This window comes from Zingiber officinale, chromosome 9A (assembly GCF_018446385.1).
Source record: "Zingiber officinale cultivar Zhangliang chromosome 9A, Zo_v1.1, whole genome shotgun sequence".
Lineage (NCBI taxonomy): Eukaryota > Viridiplantae > Streptophyta > Magnoliopsida > Zingiberales > Zingiberaceae > Zingiber > Zingiber officinale.
Window position 1 is genome coordinate 116,609,405 of NC_056002.1, and position 15,936 is coordinate 116,625,340.

The 15,936-nt window shown below is 39.3% G+C and overlaps 1 protein-coding gene and 1 long non-coding RNA gene across 2 annotated transcripts in view; one reads left to right on the forward strand and one right to left on the reverse strand.

Moving 5' to 3' along the window:
• LOC122019502 (dnaJ-related protein SCJ1-like) overlaps nucleotides 1-11,311 on the reverse strand; it is a 54,589-nt gene extending 43,278 nt beyond the window's left edge. The window contains exons 1-2 of the mRNA XM_042576963.1: nucleotides 11,300-11,311; nucleotides 11,079-11,156 (exon numbers count right to left, since the gene is read on the reverse strand). Of these exons, the coding sequence (XP_042432897.1) occupies nucleotides 11,079-11,156; nucleotides 11,300-11,311 (90 nt within the window). The remainder of the gene's footprint in view (nucleotides 1-11,078; nucleotides 11,157-11,299) is intronic.
• Nucleotides 4,992-7,477, forward strand: LOC122018705. Its single transcript, XR_006121874.1, has 2 exons — nucleotides 4,992-5,237; nucleotides 7,216-7,477. It is a non-coding gene; the product is annotated as an uncharacterized LOC122018705 (long non-coding RNA).
• Nucleotides 11,312-15,936: the final 4,625 nt, after the last annotated feature.

Sequence of the window (15,936 nt, forward strand, 5' to 3'; positions counted from 1 at the left end):
CAGCTCAGTTTATTATTGAATTAATAAGGGTGATCTTGATTATAGTAGTTGGGCTGATCAAATATGACCGAATTAGTTCCGTTGTGTCAGATTTGATCAAAAACATTAGATTTGTTCTAATGAGTCAGGCTTAATCCAATGGGGAATTGGATGAATCAAATGGACCTAAGTTTGATCAATAAGTCTGAGATTGACTCAATTGGGCTTAAACAATAACAGAACATAGGTCCAATTAGATTAGTTCTAATGAGGACAATAGATTAAGCTTAAGATTCAGATTCCTAATCGACCAATCTAATGTGTCAGTCACATGAGACTCCCCAAAATAAGGAAATTTGTTTTTCTTAATTGCTTGTGTATACTGTATATTTTGTTCTATATGTGGGAATTGAATTTGATTGATTTTGTACTGGTCAGTCGGTTTTGTACTGACATCATGTTTTTCAATTCCAGATACAAAGAACGATATACACGATGACTGGTCGCTATGAACGACAACATGAGCTGTGGGAGGAGATTAAGAAACTGGAATATGACCCGGATCACGGAGTCGGTAGGCTTATTGGTCAGCTCGATTGGTTGTTCTAGAATCTCGAGCAAGAAGGGTATCCAGTTCAGGAAACAGAAAAAAGATTTTCTCTGGTTTATTCATTATCGGAACATCTGAGGCAGATAGCATTCCAACTTTGGGATGATTCTGATGGGCACATCTCATACTCAGAGATGTGCAGACAACTATTTCATCTACAATGGGGTCCTGATGAATCTGAAGAGGATCCAGAAATGGAGTATGAAGATTTAGAGGAGGATCCAAATCCTGTAGAATCTGAAGATGATCCTGAAATGAACCTTGAAGAATTTGAAGAGGATCCAGAAATGGATCCTGAAGATTCTAAGGAAGATCCAGAGATGGATTCTGAGGACGATCCAGAGATGGATCCTGAGGAGGATCTAGAGATGGATCCCGAAGGATTAGAGAAGGATCCTCAGGAGTGTGTAGAAGATCCAGAGATGGATCTGATGGATACATCTGAGGCTGATCCACCTATCATAGAATCTGGGATAAACGGGATGTAATTACCCACTGCTCTAGCATTTATCCTAGTGGGAGTAGTGCTAGCTTATCTAGTTTATTAGTGTTCTGTTACTGTCGTTATGTACGAACAGTGTAAGCTCATCTAGTTTTTGAGTCATGTAATAATTTCTGTTGTTTTGTACGAACATAATTATATTATAAAAGTTAAGTTATATGTTAACTAACTTGGAAATGATTAGTTCATTTCATGATATGATTAGTTCATATAAATATGATTCGTTCATATAAAATGATTTGTTCATTAGTTGGGATATGTGTAATATAATTGATCAGTGTTGATTAGATTAGAACATACAAATGATGAGTGGAAACAATGTTATCACTTGATTTTGTAAACTAACTCTAATTTACACTGAGTCAATAAATAGTTGCACATATATGAATTACACTGAAATAATAAATAATTTGTTTATTTATGTAGATCATGGCAACTAAAAACATCATAGCTGAACTCAATAAGGGTGATAAATTATATGGGGATAACTACAAAATCTGGCACCTCAAGATACAATATGTTCTTGAGGAACAAGAAGTTCTGCAGGCTGTAAACCAAATCATGGAGGAACCGGTTGAGGGTTCCACAACACAGCACAGACGTGACCTTGATGCCTATAAGGCATCGAAAAGGAAGGACTCTATTGCTAAGGGTATATTGATTAGTTCAATGGTGGATGACCTGGTATTTGAGTATGAGCCATTACCATCGGCTCATGCTGTCTGGGTAGCCCTTAGAGAGAAGTACAGTGGAGTCAGTCTGAGTAAGCTCCGTCAGCTAACTATCAAGTTTGATAGTTGTAAGAAGCGCTCGAATGTTACCATGGCTCAACATCTCAGGGAGATGGGTAACATGATTCGAGAGCTTAAGACTGCAGGTTATACGTTGACCGATGAACAACAAGTTCAAACAGTTATCCGTTCCCTTCCTGATTCTTGGGAAACGATGAAACAGAACCTGACCCATAGTGAGAGTATCAAGACTTTCACTGATGTCTCACGCCATGTGGAACTTGAGGCGGAGAGGATTGAATCCGCAAGAATTTTGGGTCAAGCTTTTGTAGCTGAAGGTTCTGGTTCCAAGAATAGAACAAGTGGTTCAAGAAAGGAAAGGGGAAAGGAAAGGAGGCTAATGCTGTTGCTGCGAAAAACCAAATCAAGAAGAAAGGAAAGAAATATGGACAAAAACCTAGGATCAAGTTGACCTGCTTCAACTGTGGCAAGAAGGGTCATTTTGGTCGGGATTGTACTGAGCCTAAAAAGGTAGATCCATTTTTGTCTTCTTTCCATGAGCAATATGTTGTAAGTACAGTGTTGTTAGATGATTCGTATCCTTTGTGGAATGTAGATTCAGGAGTAACGAACCACGTAGCTCGTGATCGAGCTACATATGTGGAGTATCGTCGGGTACCAGCTGGCAACAAATGGATATATGTAGGAAACAATGCAAGAATTGAAGTCAAAGGAATTGACACTTGCAAGCTCAACCTACGTGGTGGAGGCACCTTGTTTCTACATGATGTCCTGTATGCTCCTGAGATTCGACGGAATCTAGTTTCCGTTATTTGTCTTCTTGATTTAGGTTACAATATAAATTTTTATAGCCGTTGTGTCAAACTTCGAATTAACTCTGTGTTAATTAGATATGGTTATGTAACAAATGGTTTTATGGTTCTTGATGTAGAACCAAATAATAATAGTTGTTTTTCAAACATTGCCCTTACTAGTAATGCTGATGTTAATGATGAAATTTGACATGCTAGATTAGGACATATAGGACAAGAACGAATGAATAAATTAGCTAAGGAGGGCCTATTAGGCACTCATGCTAAGATTAACTTGTCTATATGTGAGCATTGTCTTGCTGGAAAGACGACTAGAAAACCATTTGGTAAGGCTATTAGGGCTGAATCACCATTGCAATTAATTCATTCGGATATTTGTGGTCCAATGAATGTGAAGGCTAGAAATGGGAGTTCTTATTTCATTACATTTATCGATGATTTCACACGTTTTGGTCATGTGTATTTGATTTCTCACAAATCTGAAGCATTGGATTACTTTATTTGTTACTTGAACGAAGTTGAGAATCAATTAGAACGTAAGGTTAAAACCTTGCGCACTGACCGTGGAGGAGAATATTTGTCTGATCAGTTCAAGACAATGTGTAATGAGAAAGGGATTATTAGACAGCTAACTATTCCTGGAACTCCACAGCAAAATGGGGTTGCTGAAAGAAGAAATAAGACTCTTCTTGAAATGGTTAGGTCTATGATGGCGCAAGCTAATTTGCCAATCTCCTATTGGGGAGATGCATTACTAGTAGCGACCTATATACTTAACAAAGTGCCTTCAAAGTCAGTTCCATCTACCCCACATGAACGTTGGACAGGCAGAAAACTGGATTTGAATAATCTGAGACCTTGGGGGTCAACTGCCTACGTTCATGATAAGACTCACGAATATGGAAAACTAGGACCCAGAGGTAAGAAGTGTATCTTTATAAGGTACTCTGAGACCTCTAAGGGTTATGTTTTTATTGGTGAGCGACAAGATGGAATCATCTCTGAAATAGAGTCAAGAGATGCTACTTTTCTAGAAACTGAGTTCCCAACACGAGGTGAAGTTGATAAGACAATTCCTCTATATGAGATAGAGGAGGAGGATAATGTTCCTTTATCAACAAATCAGGAGATGCCTGAATCTAGTCAACCGAGTGGGAGTAATTTGCCACTGAATGAGTCAGTTTCTCAACAGTCTAACCTTCGAAGAAGTAGTCGTCAGATTATTCCTCGGAGAAGGTTTGATATTGAGAGTTCTCCCAGTTGATGATGAGGAACCTCGAACAGTCGAGGAAGCTTTGAGAAGCTCAGTTAGAAAAGAATGGAAAATTGCAATGGATGAAGAAATGGAGTCAATGAGGAAGAATCAAGTTTGGGATTTAGTCGATCTTCCTCCGGGCCGAAGGGCTATTGGGATAAGTGGATTCTCAAAGTAAAGAGGAAAGCATATGGATCGATTAACCGATACAAAGCTCGATTAGTTGCAAAAGGATATACCCAAATGGAGGGTATTGACTTTGAAGAGACATTCTCCCCAGTTGTAAAGTTTGTATCAATACGTGTCATCCTAGCTATAGTAGCACACTATGACATGGAATTACATCATATGGATGTAAAAATGGCTTTCCTTAATGATAATCTTAATGAAGAAATCTATATGGTACAACCAGAAGGTTATGTTGCTGAAGGCCAAGAGAAAAGAGTATGTAGACTTCGAAAGTCTATATATGGGCTAAAGCAAGCATCAAGACAATGGAACATAAGATTTAATGAAGTAATATTATCTTATGGTTTCGAAGTGATCAATGAGGATCATTGTGTCTACCTAAGAAAGGAAAAAAGGAAAGCTTGTCATTTTATCATTATATGTTGATGATATGCTAATAGCTGGAAGTGACATAAAGAGTGTGATAGAAGACAAAAGTTGGCTTTCATCACAATTTGACATAATAGATATGGGAGAAGCAGAGTACATCTTAGGAGTGAAGATCGTTGGAGACCGATCAAAGAGGCTTTTGGTGTAACGACCCAATTTTTCCTATTTTGAGTTCCAAATGTCCATAAAAACATTTGGAAATGCTTTTAAAATATTCTAGAGATTTTTAGAAATTTTTAGAGTATTTTTACGTAATTTTTGGAGGTCGTTTAGTATTTTTACAAAATAAAAGAAGTTTAGGCAAAAATTGTTGAAGGCGAGGTTCGAACCCACGACCTCGGGTCGGAATGACCCAAGCCAAAACCGGCTTGACCAACTGAGCTAGGAGATTTTTGTTAACTCTATGTAGAAAGAATTAAGGATATAGTATAGTTAGTAAATAAAATCCTAGTTATTAAAAGACCTAGGTTTCTTTTCTCCCGAGCCGACACCCTCTCGACGCCGCGCGATCCTTCTCCTCTCTCGGGCAGAAACACAGCGAATTTAGGGCACGCCTCCGGCACCGGCGAAGCTTTCTTCCGGCCAGCCTTCATCCGTGGGTGGCCATCCCGACGAAGGGAGCTCGGAAGCATAAAGGAGCCGCCGAGTTCGAGCTCCATCCGGAACCCTAGCCGCCTCTTTCCCTTGGTTGTAAGTCCAAGAACCCTCAGTAAGTACTACTCACCTGTAGTAGGAGTAGTTCCGAGTATTGCTTTGATGTCTTGGCTTTCGGAATTGAAGTTGTATGGATTTTGAAGTCTTTTGATTGCTGCCGTGAGCTCTTTGAGAAAGGATTGGGGTTTTTGTTTGATGATACTGCCGTAAGGAGAAGGGTTGGGGAAATAGAAGGAGGAGATTTCTTAAGTTTTGTTCCTGTTGTGTTGATTTGCCATAGTTAGTATTGTTGCTCAATTTCCTCTCCTTGCTATCACAATGAACATGAAATGTTATGTGCCGTGTAGTGCTAGGTAGGTTGAATTCTTCAATTCTTCCTTGCTGTGTTGAGATGCCATTTTCGGATTATATATAAATAGCCTCGGAATTTAGTTTTGTTTCCAAGCCATGAGCATGAAATAGTTAGATATTTTTGTGGCTTAGTTTAGCATTTCAGCTGCAGATTTCCTGTTAAGATCCGAATAAGAACAGCCCATAGATTTCAGATCATCTTTAGACTCTTCTTCTTGTTGGTTTACTAAGTAGGAATGGTATTTTTTTTAATATGCAGCCCTAAACTTGTTTGTTTCCAGTAACCGGGCATGAAAGCTTCTTTTCACAGCAGTATAGTTTTATTTCAATGAGCAGATTTCTAATTATGCTATTAGTAAAACTTGAGCAGTATTGTCTAGTTTTTCCTTTTGCTATAGATTTAAGCATGAGCAGTAGTTGAATTTGTTTTACTTTCACAGCTTGATCTTCACAGTATGCATAACTTGATTCCATTGCGTGCCTAGTAGTTAAATCTGTTTTTACAGCATGTTTAGAAAGCCTAAAATCACTTTCCTTTGCTGTATTTTATGGCATGATTAGTAAGCTTAAAGTTGCTTTTTTAGCTCTATTTTATGGCATGATTAGTAAGCTTAAAGTTATTTCCTTTGCTCTATTTTATGGCATGATTAGTAAGCTCAAAGTTGCTCTCTTTTGCTTTATTTTGTAGCATGATTAGTAAGATTAGATTAGTTTTCTTTTGCTCTTATCACAGCATGTTTAGTAAGTCCAAGTTAGCTTTCTTTTGCTCTATTTTATAGCATGTTTAGTAAGTCCAAGTTAGCTTTCTTTTGCTCTATTTTACAGCATGTGTAGAAAGTCTAAATTAGCTTTCTTTTGCTCTATTTTATAGCATGATTAGCAAGTTTGAATTAACTCTCTTTTGTTCTATTTTATAGCATGATTAGTAAGTTCAAAGTCGCTCTCCTTCGCTTTGTTTAATAACATGCTTAGAGAGTTCAGATCTTCTTCCCTTGTGTATTTTCATATAGCATGCTTGGTTAGTTGTAATCTCATACTTGTTAGAAATATTTACAGGATTCTAATAAGTTCTAATAAAGGAGTATGAGAAGTATAAGTAAAGAAAAGACTAGAGTCTAGTTAAAAAGAGATAACTAGTAAATTAAAGTAAGAGGCTAGTACCCGACTTCCGAGGTTGTCGTTAAACAAATCCAGGTGACCAATTCCGAGGTCTTGGCCCTGGTAAGACCTAGGTCTTTATTCTCATAGGGCTGGAGGCTCGCTACCCCAGTCACTATTAGAGAGCGCGCAAAACAAAGATGGTACTAAGCCTGGGCCCAAAGAAAAAGAAAAGTAAAGAAGAAAGAAAAGAACAAGAAGAAGAAAGTAAAATAGAAATTAAAAGATTAATTTCTATTACAAGGATATAGGAAATTGAAACAAGTTTTATGCTTAGAATAAATAAAAGTTAGTTTCTTTAATTCTAAGCTTACAGTGTTAATTTCTTATTATCCTGTTAGATAGTGAGCATGTTTAGTATCCAGTTTCATTTTCTGTATACCATGAGCACATGCAAATTTGCTTTAACATTTCAGTTTCAGTATTATTGCATTACTTTTTTATGCACTTCGAGTTTTTGTGAGATAGATTAGTACTTACTAAGCGTTTCGCTTATAGATCTATTTTCTTTCCTCCTACTGCAGATAAAGGAAAAAAAAAACTAAGATATGAAAGAGAGGCGACAGGATGGTGGTGGTGATGAAGGTGTGTGATGTCTGGACTATGGAGAGATCCAGGATTAGCTGACAAACCTGTTAAGACCTTCTATTTAATTCTTTTAGATTGCCTTAAGTGTTATTTTGAGTTGAGACTGTATTTAAGTTATTCCGCACTTGTAAGTAGTTCACTTGTATTATTGGTGGAGTGATGTAGTTGGTTGCTTGCTAGAGTAGTTTCTTTCTTTTACTGTTGATTTATTACTGCGTGGTTATGAATAAAATGTGTTCCAGCCGCCTATGGCTGCGTATATCTTGTGTATTATAGATTTGGTCACCGGTACACGGGAGACTTTGCCGAAATTTTTCGGTAGGGTTTCCATGTGATTTTTAATCATACCGGTTAAGTAGAGTTAGTAGTTAAGTAACGGTCATCCTTAGAGGGTAGTAGTAGTAAGAAGGGTGGGTTGTTACATTTGGGTTTGTCTCAAGAAGCTTATATCACTAAGATGCTACAACACTTCAATATGTCAGATTGCAACATTGAACAGACGCCTATTGCGAAAGGTACTGTCTTGAGCAAAAGTATGTATCCCAAGACTCCTGAGGAAATAGCCGAAATGAAGAAGAAACCATATGCCAGTGCTATTGGTAGTTTAATGTACACTATGTTGTGTACTCGTCCCGATATAAGTTATGTTGTTGGCTTAGTTAGTCGTTTCCAGTCAAACCTAGGATCGAGACACTGGAAAGCGGTGAAGAGGATATTCAGATATCTTAAAGGAACAGCTGATTATTGCCTCTGTTTCCAAGGATCAGATATGAGCCTAAGTGGCTACTCAGATGCAGATTGGGCAGGGGACCTTGATGACAGAAAATCCACATCTGGCTATGTCTTCTTGCTGAATGATGGCGCCAACTCATGGAATAGCAAGAAGCAGGCTTGTGTAGCCTTGTCGACAATGGAAGCTGAGTATGTGGCTTGTGCAGCAGCTCCTGAAGCATTTGAGGATAGTGGGAGTCCTGTTACTGTGTACTGTGACAGTCAAGCTGCGATAGCTTTTTCCAAGGATCCCAAATATCACAGCAAAGGCAAGCATATAGAAATTAAGTATAATTTTGTAAGGGATATTGTTGACAAGAAAAAGATTATTCTTGAGTACATCCCTACACGAAAAATGCTTGCTGATCCTTTTACTAAGCCATTGACTAAAGAGTCATTTCATGGGCATATGAAGTCTTTGGGACTTCGGAGAATGTAACAATTATAAAGACATTTTGATAAATGAAAAATTCCATGATCTATTCAGTGTATATGTCTTGGTTACATTCGAATAAAAGTCTCGATAAGCATGTTGGCAGATTGGGATTGGTCCACTCACATGGACAATGATCTCTATTTGTTAAGTACGAATAGAGGTAAGACCGTTGCTTATGGGAAAGCTTTTGTAGCTGTGAAGAGAGACATACCCATAAATTAAGGTCGTCTTGATATTTGTGTCAAGATGAGATCATTTGTGTAATGATTGGAGTAAATGCACCCACCATTTACTGAATCTGCTTGAAGCCAGATTAGAATTCATATGTTGAATTCAGGATTAGACATTGGGAATGTCTAGATCGAAATCTGTACGATGTTAAAATTGAAAAAAAAAACATGCGCACTTTTTGGTAAAGAGAATAACATCGTAGCATGTGATTCATACCACATGTGCTATGGCGACAAGAAGGGTTGTAGGAGAATGGATCCCTGCTTCTCTACTATGTGAGACCCTTGAGATTATAAGTTAATCTCGATTTTACCCTAAGTGACTATTTAGCTGTCTACTTGAAGTTTTGATCAGTGTTTGCTACTTTAGCATGTTTCCTATTGGCTATGGATGATTCGGTCTATGGAGCATAACTAGGAAAGCAATTGATTAGAATGAATGGATTCTAGCTAAAAAGGAAGACTAAGATTGATTTACATCTGCGACATTTATTCACTGGTACCGGTTACATTTTTAGTTCAGTACATAAAATGTAATTGTGAATAATTTGTTTGATTGGAGGTGTTGAACATGCTCTTGACATATGGTCAATATGAGGAATTAGAGATGTTCAGATGATGTAAATAATTTAATCTGGGGTAAAGGCAAGCCATTTATGTCTATGATTCGTTTTGTGGACATTTATGTCTCTAATTTGTTCTATGGAGCAGCTAAGTAAGGTGTGACAATTTTCTCAGCAATTGAATGCTCACTGTGCTTACTGTTGCACGAATCATTTTCCCTAATGTATGGAATGGATGTTCTGATCTGGTCTTTGTGACTTGATTCTCATAAAGTCTGTGTGACTTATTTGGTCTTTGTGACTAAATTTTGCTCTGGTTTTCGTGACTTGATCCTCATAAAGTCTTCGTGACTTATTTGGTCTTTGTGACTAAATTTTGCTCTGGTCCTCGTGACTTAATCCTCATAAAGTCTTCGTGACTTATTTGGTCTTTGTGACTAATTTCACTCCGGTCTTCGTGACTTGATCACCTTGTAGTCTATGTGACCATATGGATTGACTTAGACGAGTGGGAGATGTTAGGCGTTGCATCAGTTGCAATGTCGGGAAGATGAAGGGGTGTCGATCCTTCATCTTCCTCCATTGAAAGCTGTCATCAAGGCATCGGTTGGTAACTGATGTCTTGCTTGATATAAATGGTGGCGTCCAAGGCAATCAAAAGGGTGTGTGATCAAGGTGAGCAGGGGGATTGTGAAGGTGTTCAGAGAAGAGAGCTGTGAGGTGATTTGGTCGATCAAAGGAAGAACATCCAGAGTGGGATTTGGTTTGTGGAAGAGTTCGAGAAGGTTCTGTGTGGTGATCTTCTCGGCACAGCAGCAGCGACGTCTCCGACGGTTCATCAGCAACTTCATCAACCGACGTCTTTGGTTGCGGTTCTTCGGGAGATCAATGTGAGTGTTTATGGTTTTCGCATCATTTATTCAATTGATTCGTTTTAGTTTTCATGCTCTCAAAACTACCGACAAATACGTCGTAGCTGGAGTTCGAACCGCGGGTGCTTGGGAGACAACCTGAATATCCTACCACGACACCATGGCCCTGGGGACTGATAATGACAATACAAAGAATAAGATTTGGTTGCTTATATACCCTTGATGATGTGTCTTCCATTTGACAATTACAAAACCAAAATCTTTACTCTAATCCCTAATTAGGACATGGTAATCAAATTAACAAAATCAGAAATAAAGTTAATCACCTTATATTCATTTTATTTCCTTGCATGAAGATTGTTTTTTGAAACTTTTCGGTTTAAGCATTTAAATTTGCCACATGAGAACGATAAGGCAACTAACATGGAAATTTTAAAGTGGGATGCAAGTTTAACTTAAGGATTTTTTTTTTCTTTTCGCCACGGTTTTAATTAGAAAAAAAAATCAAATTCTTCTCGATGAAAGAAAAGGGAGGTCTTGGAAAAAACAGAGGAGAAAGGGTGTAAATATTGGAAAGATATTGGATGAATAATAAAGCGCAAAGAAGCAGAAGATAAAGGACGTAAATGGCTACAGAAGGCTGCAATCTAAGGCTTAAAGGTTCATTGTCTAGGTTTCGTGATTTCTTAAACCAGATGTTTTCAAATAATGATAATGAGAAGTTAACAAACTTGTGCAGAAATCAGAAAACAATATATCAAACTAGATTTCCAAAACGGTTTTACATTTTGATTTCTAATAGAGATCAAAATGGGAAAAATAATAAATGGGACCTCATCTGACAGTGATCATGCTTTAACTAATGGCAGTTCAGATCTGCACAAAATGTCCAAGGAAATCTACAACATTTTATTTAAAAATGCCAACCAATGCCATACGGATGAAGTTGGAGCGAATTGCTTCTTCAGTAGCATCATAATCAACTTCCAATATCTTGTAGTAATCCTAGACGAGAAGTAATACCACATGATGTTAATATAAGAAATTGACAGCAGACACAAATCCTAATTTCAGAGAAGTGACTTGTGGAAAATGCATATAAGCCTACACATCATACTAATATTTCACTGAAACACTTCAAAAACTACTTGAAAGATCATCACAGTTTTTTCAAAACATATATGTCAGGATGACGGGGAGCCTTAGTGTAACAATAAAGTTATTATTTTGTGAGCAAAAAGTCACGAGGTTAAATCCTGAAAATAGTCTCTTGCAAAAAGTAAGGTAAAGTTACGTACAATGAATCATTCCCCAGGACCGCATGACTAGAGAATCATGCACCAGACTACCTTATATATATATATAGATAGATATATGTCAGGGATCTTAGTGGCATATGTTGAATATATGTGAATGGAGAAGAGGTGGAAGAGGCATGAAGCTCCATTGTGAATGGGATTTGAATCCCACATTGGGAGTATCAAGGTATATTGGTTGATTTATATTAATTCACATGCATTGAAAATGTGAACAAATACATAGGGAGAAACTTTCTCTCACGCATGGGTGCATAGGAGCTGCAGGGTGTGTAAATCTAGGGCTCGGATTGCAGTACTTAACTAAGTTGACTGGTGTATGAACATGACTTGCGCACGCCGAATGTCGAACAGGTCGAGTGAAACATTGACGTTACACATTGCTCTGAGCTCCTATATATAAAAGGTTATGCACACAAAAAGCATAAGCTCTTCACCTTCATTCCTTTTTTCGTCTGTCGTGCATCTTTTGCTCGTTCTGTTGTTCTGCCTGACCGACCACTTGCCTGCTTTGCTCGTCCGGCCGCACGCTCGCCCAGCCGCTTGCTCACCCTGCCGCTCAATTTTTCTGCCCGGTCGGCCGAATACTCACTCGGTTGTTCACTCAGCCGACTTCTTCATTCGCTCGGCCGTTCACTTGGTCGACCTCTTTGTTCACGTGATCGACCTCTTCATTTGCTTGGTCATTCACTCAGTCAGCCTCTTCATTCGCTCAGCCGCTCATTCGCTCAGCCGCTCATTCGCTCAGCCTCTTCGTCCGTTCAGCTGCACGCTCGTCCGATCACACGTTCGCTCAGCCTCTCAGAGTGCTCAGCTTCTCAACCCGCTCGTCTGATCTGTCCGTTCTGCCTCTCTGCATTCTCAACTAACCTGCACTCGGCATTTGACAAAAACAAGTCCCCACTGACAGTCTGAGATTATCCGTTTAGGTTATTTCGACACATAAGTTGAATTTAATTCAGTGTAATTTAAATTCGATTAATTTTCAAATATCTCCGGCGGATTATAATTCCAACAGCATAGTGGTCACATAGTAGATGCAGTGGTTATATACTGAGTAAAGTGAACTCTAGTGTACATGTGATTATCTAGCGAACATAATGGATGCAGGCATGGACAGATCTATTAAAGGGTTGTGCTGTGTTGTAGCCCAACCCCTTTTATTATTGTTAAATATACATATTAGAGTTAGGTTGAAGCAAGGCCTGTTGCTGTGATAAAAAATAGAAATTAGACGGAGTGCCAAGTCAAAGAAACAAAAATAGACGGAGTGCCCGTCTTTTTTTTAAAATTCAAAATCTTTTAATCAAGAGGTTAGTTATTGAAGACACATATATTTATCTTATCTCCATATATTTGACAAGATATCACCCAATACTTTTATTTTTAATTTAATTATATATTTGTTTAATTAACTTTCTATTTTATTTTAATTATAAATACGGACCATTAACTTACCACCTTTTATATATGTTATTTCCTCAGCTATTATCCAGCTCCGGCCATGAATGATAGCCCTTGTTATTTGACTCTAAGATTATACTTTGATTTTCTTCTAACTTTAACCTCCTGACTAGCCTTGCTCCTCCATCCGTCCTTCCTCGACGATATTACTTCTAACGTTTGCCTTACTTACTCATCCCCATGTTTTTGTCCTGTCACCGCTCGTGGTTATGACCACTCTCTTCATGGCCAAGCCCTCGCCCTCGCCCTCGCCCTCGCCCTCGGAGGCATAGTCGTCGACATGGCCGTCCTCAGTTGTAGTTGCCAGGATCAGACCGACTTGTCCTTTACATTAGCGTACCCTTATAGTCACGCCAATGCAGGAGGCAAGCAGCTATAGATTGAAGTGTTGCACGAGATGCTCGAGCATGGTCTCACGCCAAGCTCATGGATTGACTACTTCTACCTCACCATCGACGGTGTGCTCTAAAATCGGCAACCAAGACTTCTGTCATAGTCCCTAAATTTTCAACATCTGCAAATTAGATATCATTATTGATAAATTAAAAAAATTAAAATTTGGTGAAAATATAGGTGAAAACGAGTTGGTAACGTGCTCGCGTGAAGTGAACTTGGGCCTCTTCTATGGTGGACTAGACCAACTCAAGATCAGCCCAACCCACTTCTAAGTCCTGAATCCATCCCTGGATGAAGGAAATGTAGTTGTTACAGAGTAGATCCAGTAGAAGAAGCTATATAATAGATGTAGCCAAATAAAATGGTAACTCTAATACATAGAGCACCAGCACTAGGGGATCGTTAAGATAACGGATCTATCTTTTTCTAATACATAGAGCACATCACACTAGGCATTAGGAAGAAGGAAGAAATATCAACTTCCCCAAAAACTGAGTATTAGATGTCAGGCCAGTAAATTCTCACTTTATCCAATGAGCCAATAATCAACATAAGTAGAAGAATTATACAGATGACCAAATATCTGCACAACCCTTGTGGGTCCACAATAGCAAGCTCGTGTACCTAAAAATTTCATACCTAAGCCAGCGATTGGTGATTCCTAAAGTAAACAACTTGAAGACTTGCACTCTAGGTTAAGGATGGTACACACAACTTGCATGAGCAAGAATGTGCAAGGTCCCAACAATTCGAGCTTTCCAATACCTTGATACTACTTGTATGGTTTGCAGTATCCGCACTTTTCTGATTCGAGCATTGTTGTGCAAGATCTCCTGCATACTACAACCCTTTGTTATGAAGGAGACCTTTCATCATGACTGTACTAATTTTTTTGCCAATATTTCCCAAGATGTTCCAAGATGCAACACTTCTAGGACAAAGAAATCTTTTAGATAAAATTAAAAAAAAACGGAGTTCAATTTGGGTCATACATTTGGGATGTAGCCATAAATCTGATAAGGAAAGACAAAAGCAGGTGACCTTTTGAAAATTATTACTTGATGCAGGAGAGCAAGATAGATTCCAATGCATGCAGTTGCAGGAGCAGTTATCAACTAATCAGACATGTTAAACAGTTCTTCAGGTCTAAATGGATCAATCCCTCGACATTAGGTATTTCATCAGGGTGCCTAACCACTTGGGGAAATGAGTAGAAGACACAAGTCCACGTGTCAAAACGGATCAACAGCTTGTTATTGTTCAGGCTCAGTCTTTACCGCTTTTTTTTTTTTCCCGGGGATGGTCCTTTGAAATGGATTGATGAAGATGAATGATCTATTGGAGCAATCCCAATAGTCCGTGGGACCATGTGTTTTGATATTTGGGCAAAGGTTTAAGTTAGGTTCACCCTTGTATTTGATATGTGTACTTGAGTTGTGCAGGACTGCAGGATACACATGTGACTCAGGTTGATAGCTTCGGGTCCGGTGAAGGATGGAGCATCCGAGGGACCGTGGACAACGCAGCGAAGACAAGGGCCGAGGGAAGCGACTTCAAGGCATACGCGAAGAATGGCATTGGGGACGAGCCGCGGGCTTGTATGCATCCGAGGGACGAGAGCCAAAGGGAGTAGGCTTGAAGGCAAGAGGTCAAAGCTGCAAAGGAAGCGTCAAATGAGTCGTAAGGGTGAGGGTACGAGTACATGAGAGATTGTACTCGGAGTAAAATCCTAGTTTTAGAATTTTACTGTAGCGTTACTGTAGTAGTACTGTAGCAGTCGACTGCATGTTTTAGCAGTCGACTGGTGCAGTCGACTTGTGTAGTCGACTGGACTAGGTGCGAACAAAATGGTTCTGTTCGTTCGGTTAGTATGGAGCAGTCGACTGCTAGTTTTAGCAGTCGACTGGTATCGAACCGTTGGGATGTAACGGTCGAATTTTCACAGAGGGCAGTCGACTGCATATTTTGGCAGTCGACTGGCAGGCGGGGTTTTCCAACCCGTAGCCTATATAACCAAGCATTGGAAGTTTGGTTGAGGCTGACGAAATTAGACTTGGTTAAGGTTTAATTAGTAGTCTACAAGTGCTCAAGAGTTTCCCTTGTGTCCAAGATGTCTTGGTGAGTTTGTGGTGAGGTTTCTCCACCCACAAGGAGGTTTGAGCTAGCCGGAGATCTTCCGGGGAGTAATCCACCGATGGATAGGGATCGTCCACCTTACGGACACGCCGTGGAGTAGGAGCTTTATCTCCGAACCACGTAAATGATCGTATAGCTTGGTTTGCATTTCTTGTCTTGTATTTTGTTTAGCTTGTTTATTTTTGTATTATTCCGCTGCGCAAGCTAACAACGTAGGAAGCGAACGATTTGGGGGCGCCGTCTATCCAACCCCCTTCAAGTCGGTCGTCCGATCACCCAACAAGTGGTATCAGAGCGAGACCGCTCTCCATTGGACTAACCGCCAAGGAAGCAAAGATGACCGGCTTAATTGAACCGCCAAAGCTTGAAGGTAGAGGCTTGTGGGACATCACGTATTGGATGATGAAGATGGAGGTCTTCTTCAACACGGATTGGGACACCATGATGGTGGTCAAAGAACCGTTTGAAGTCCC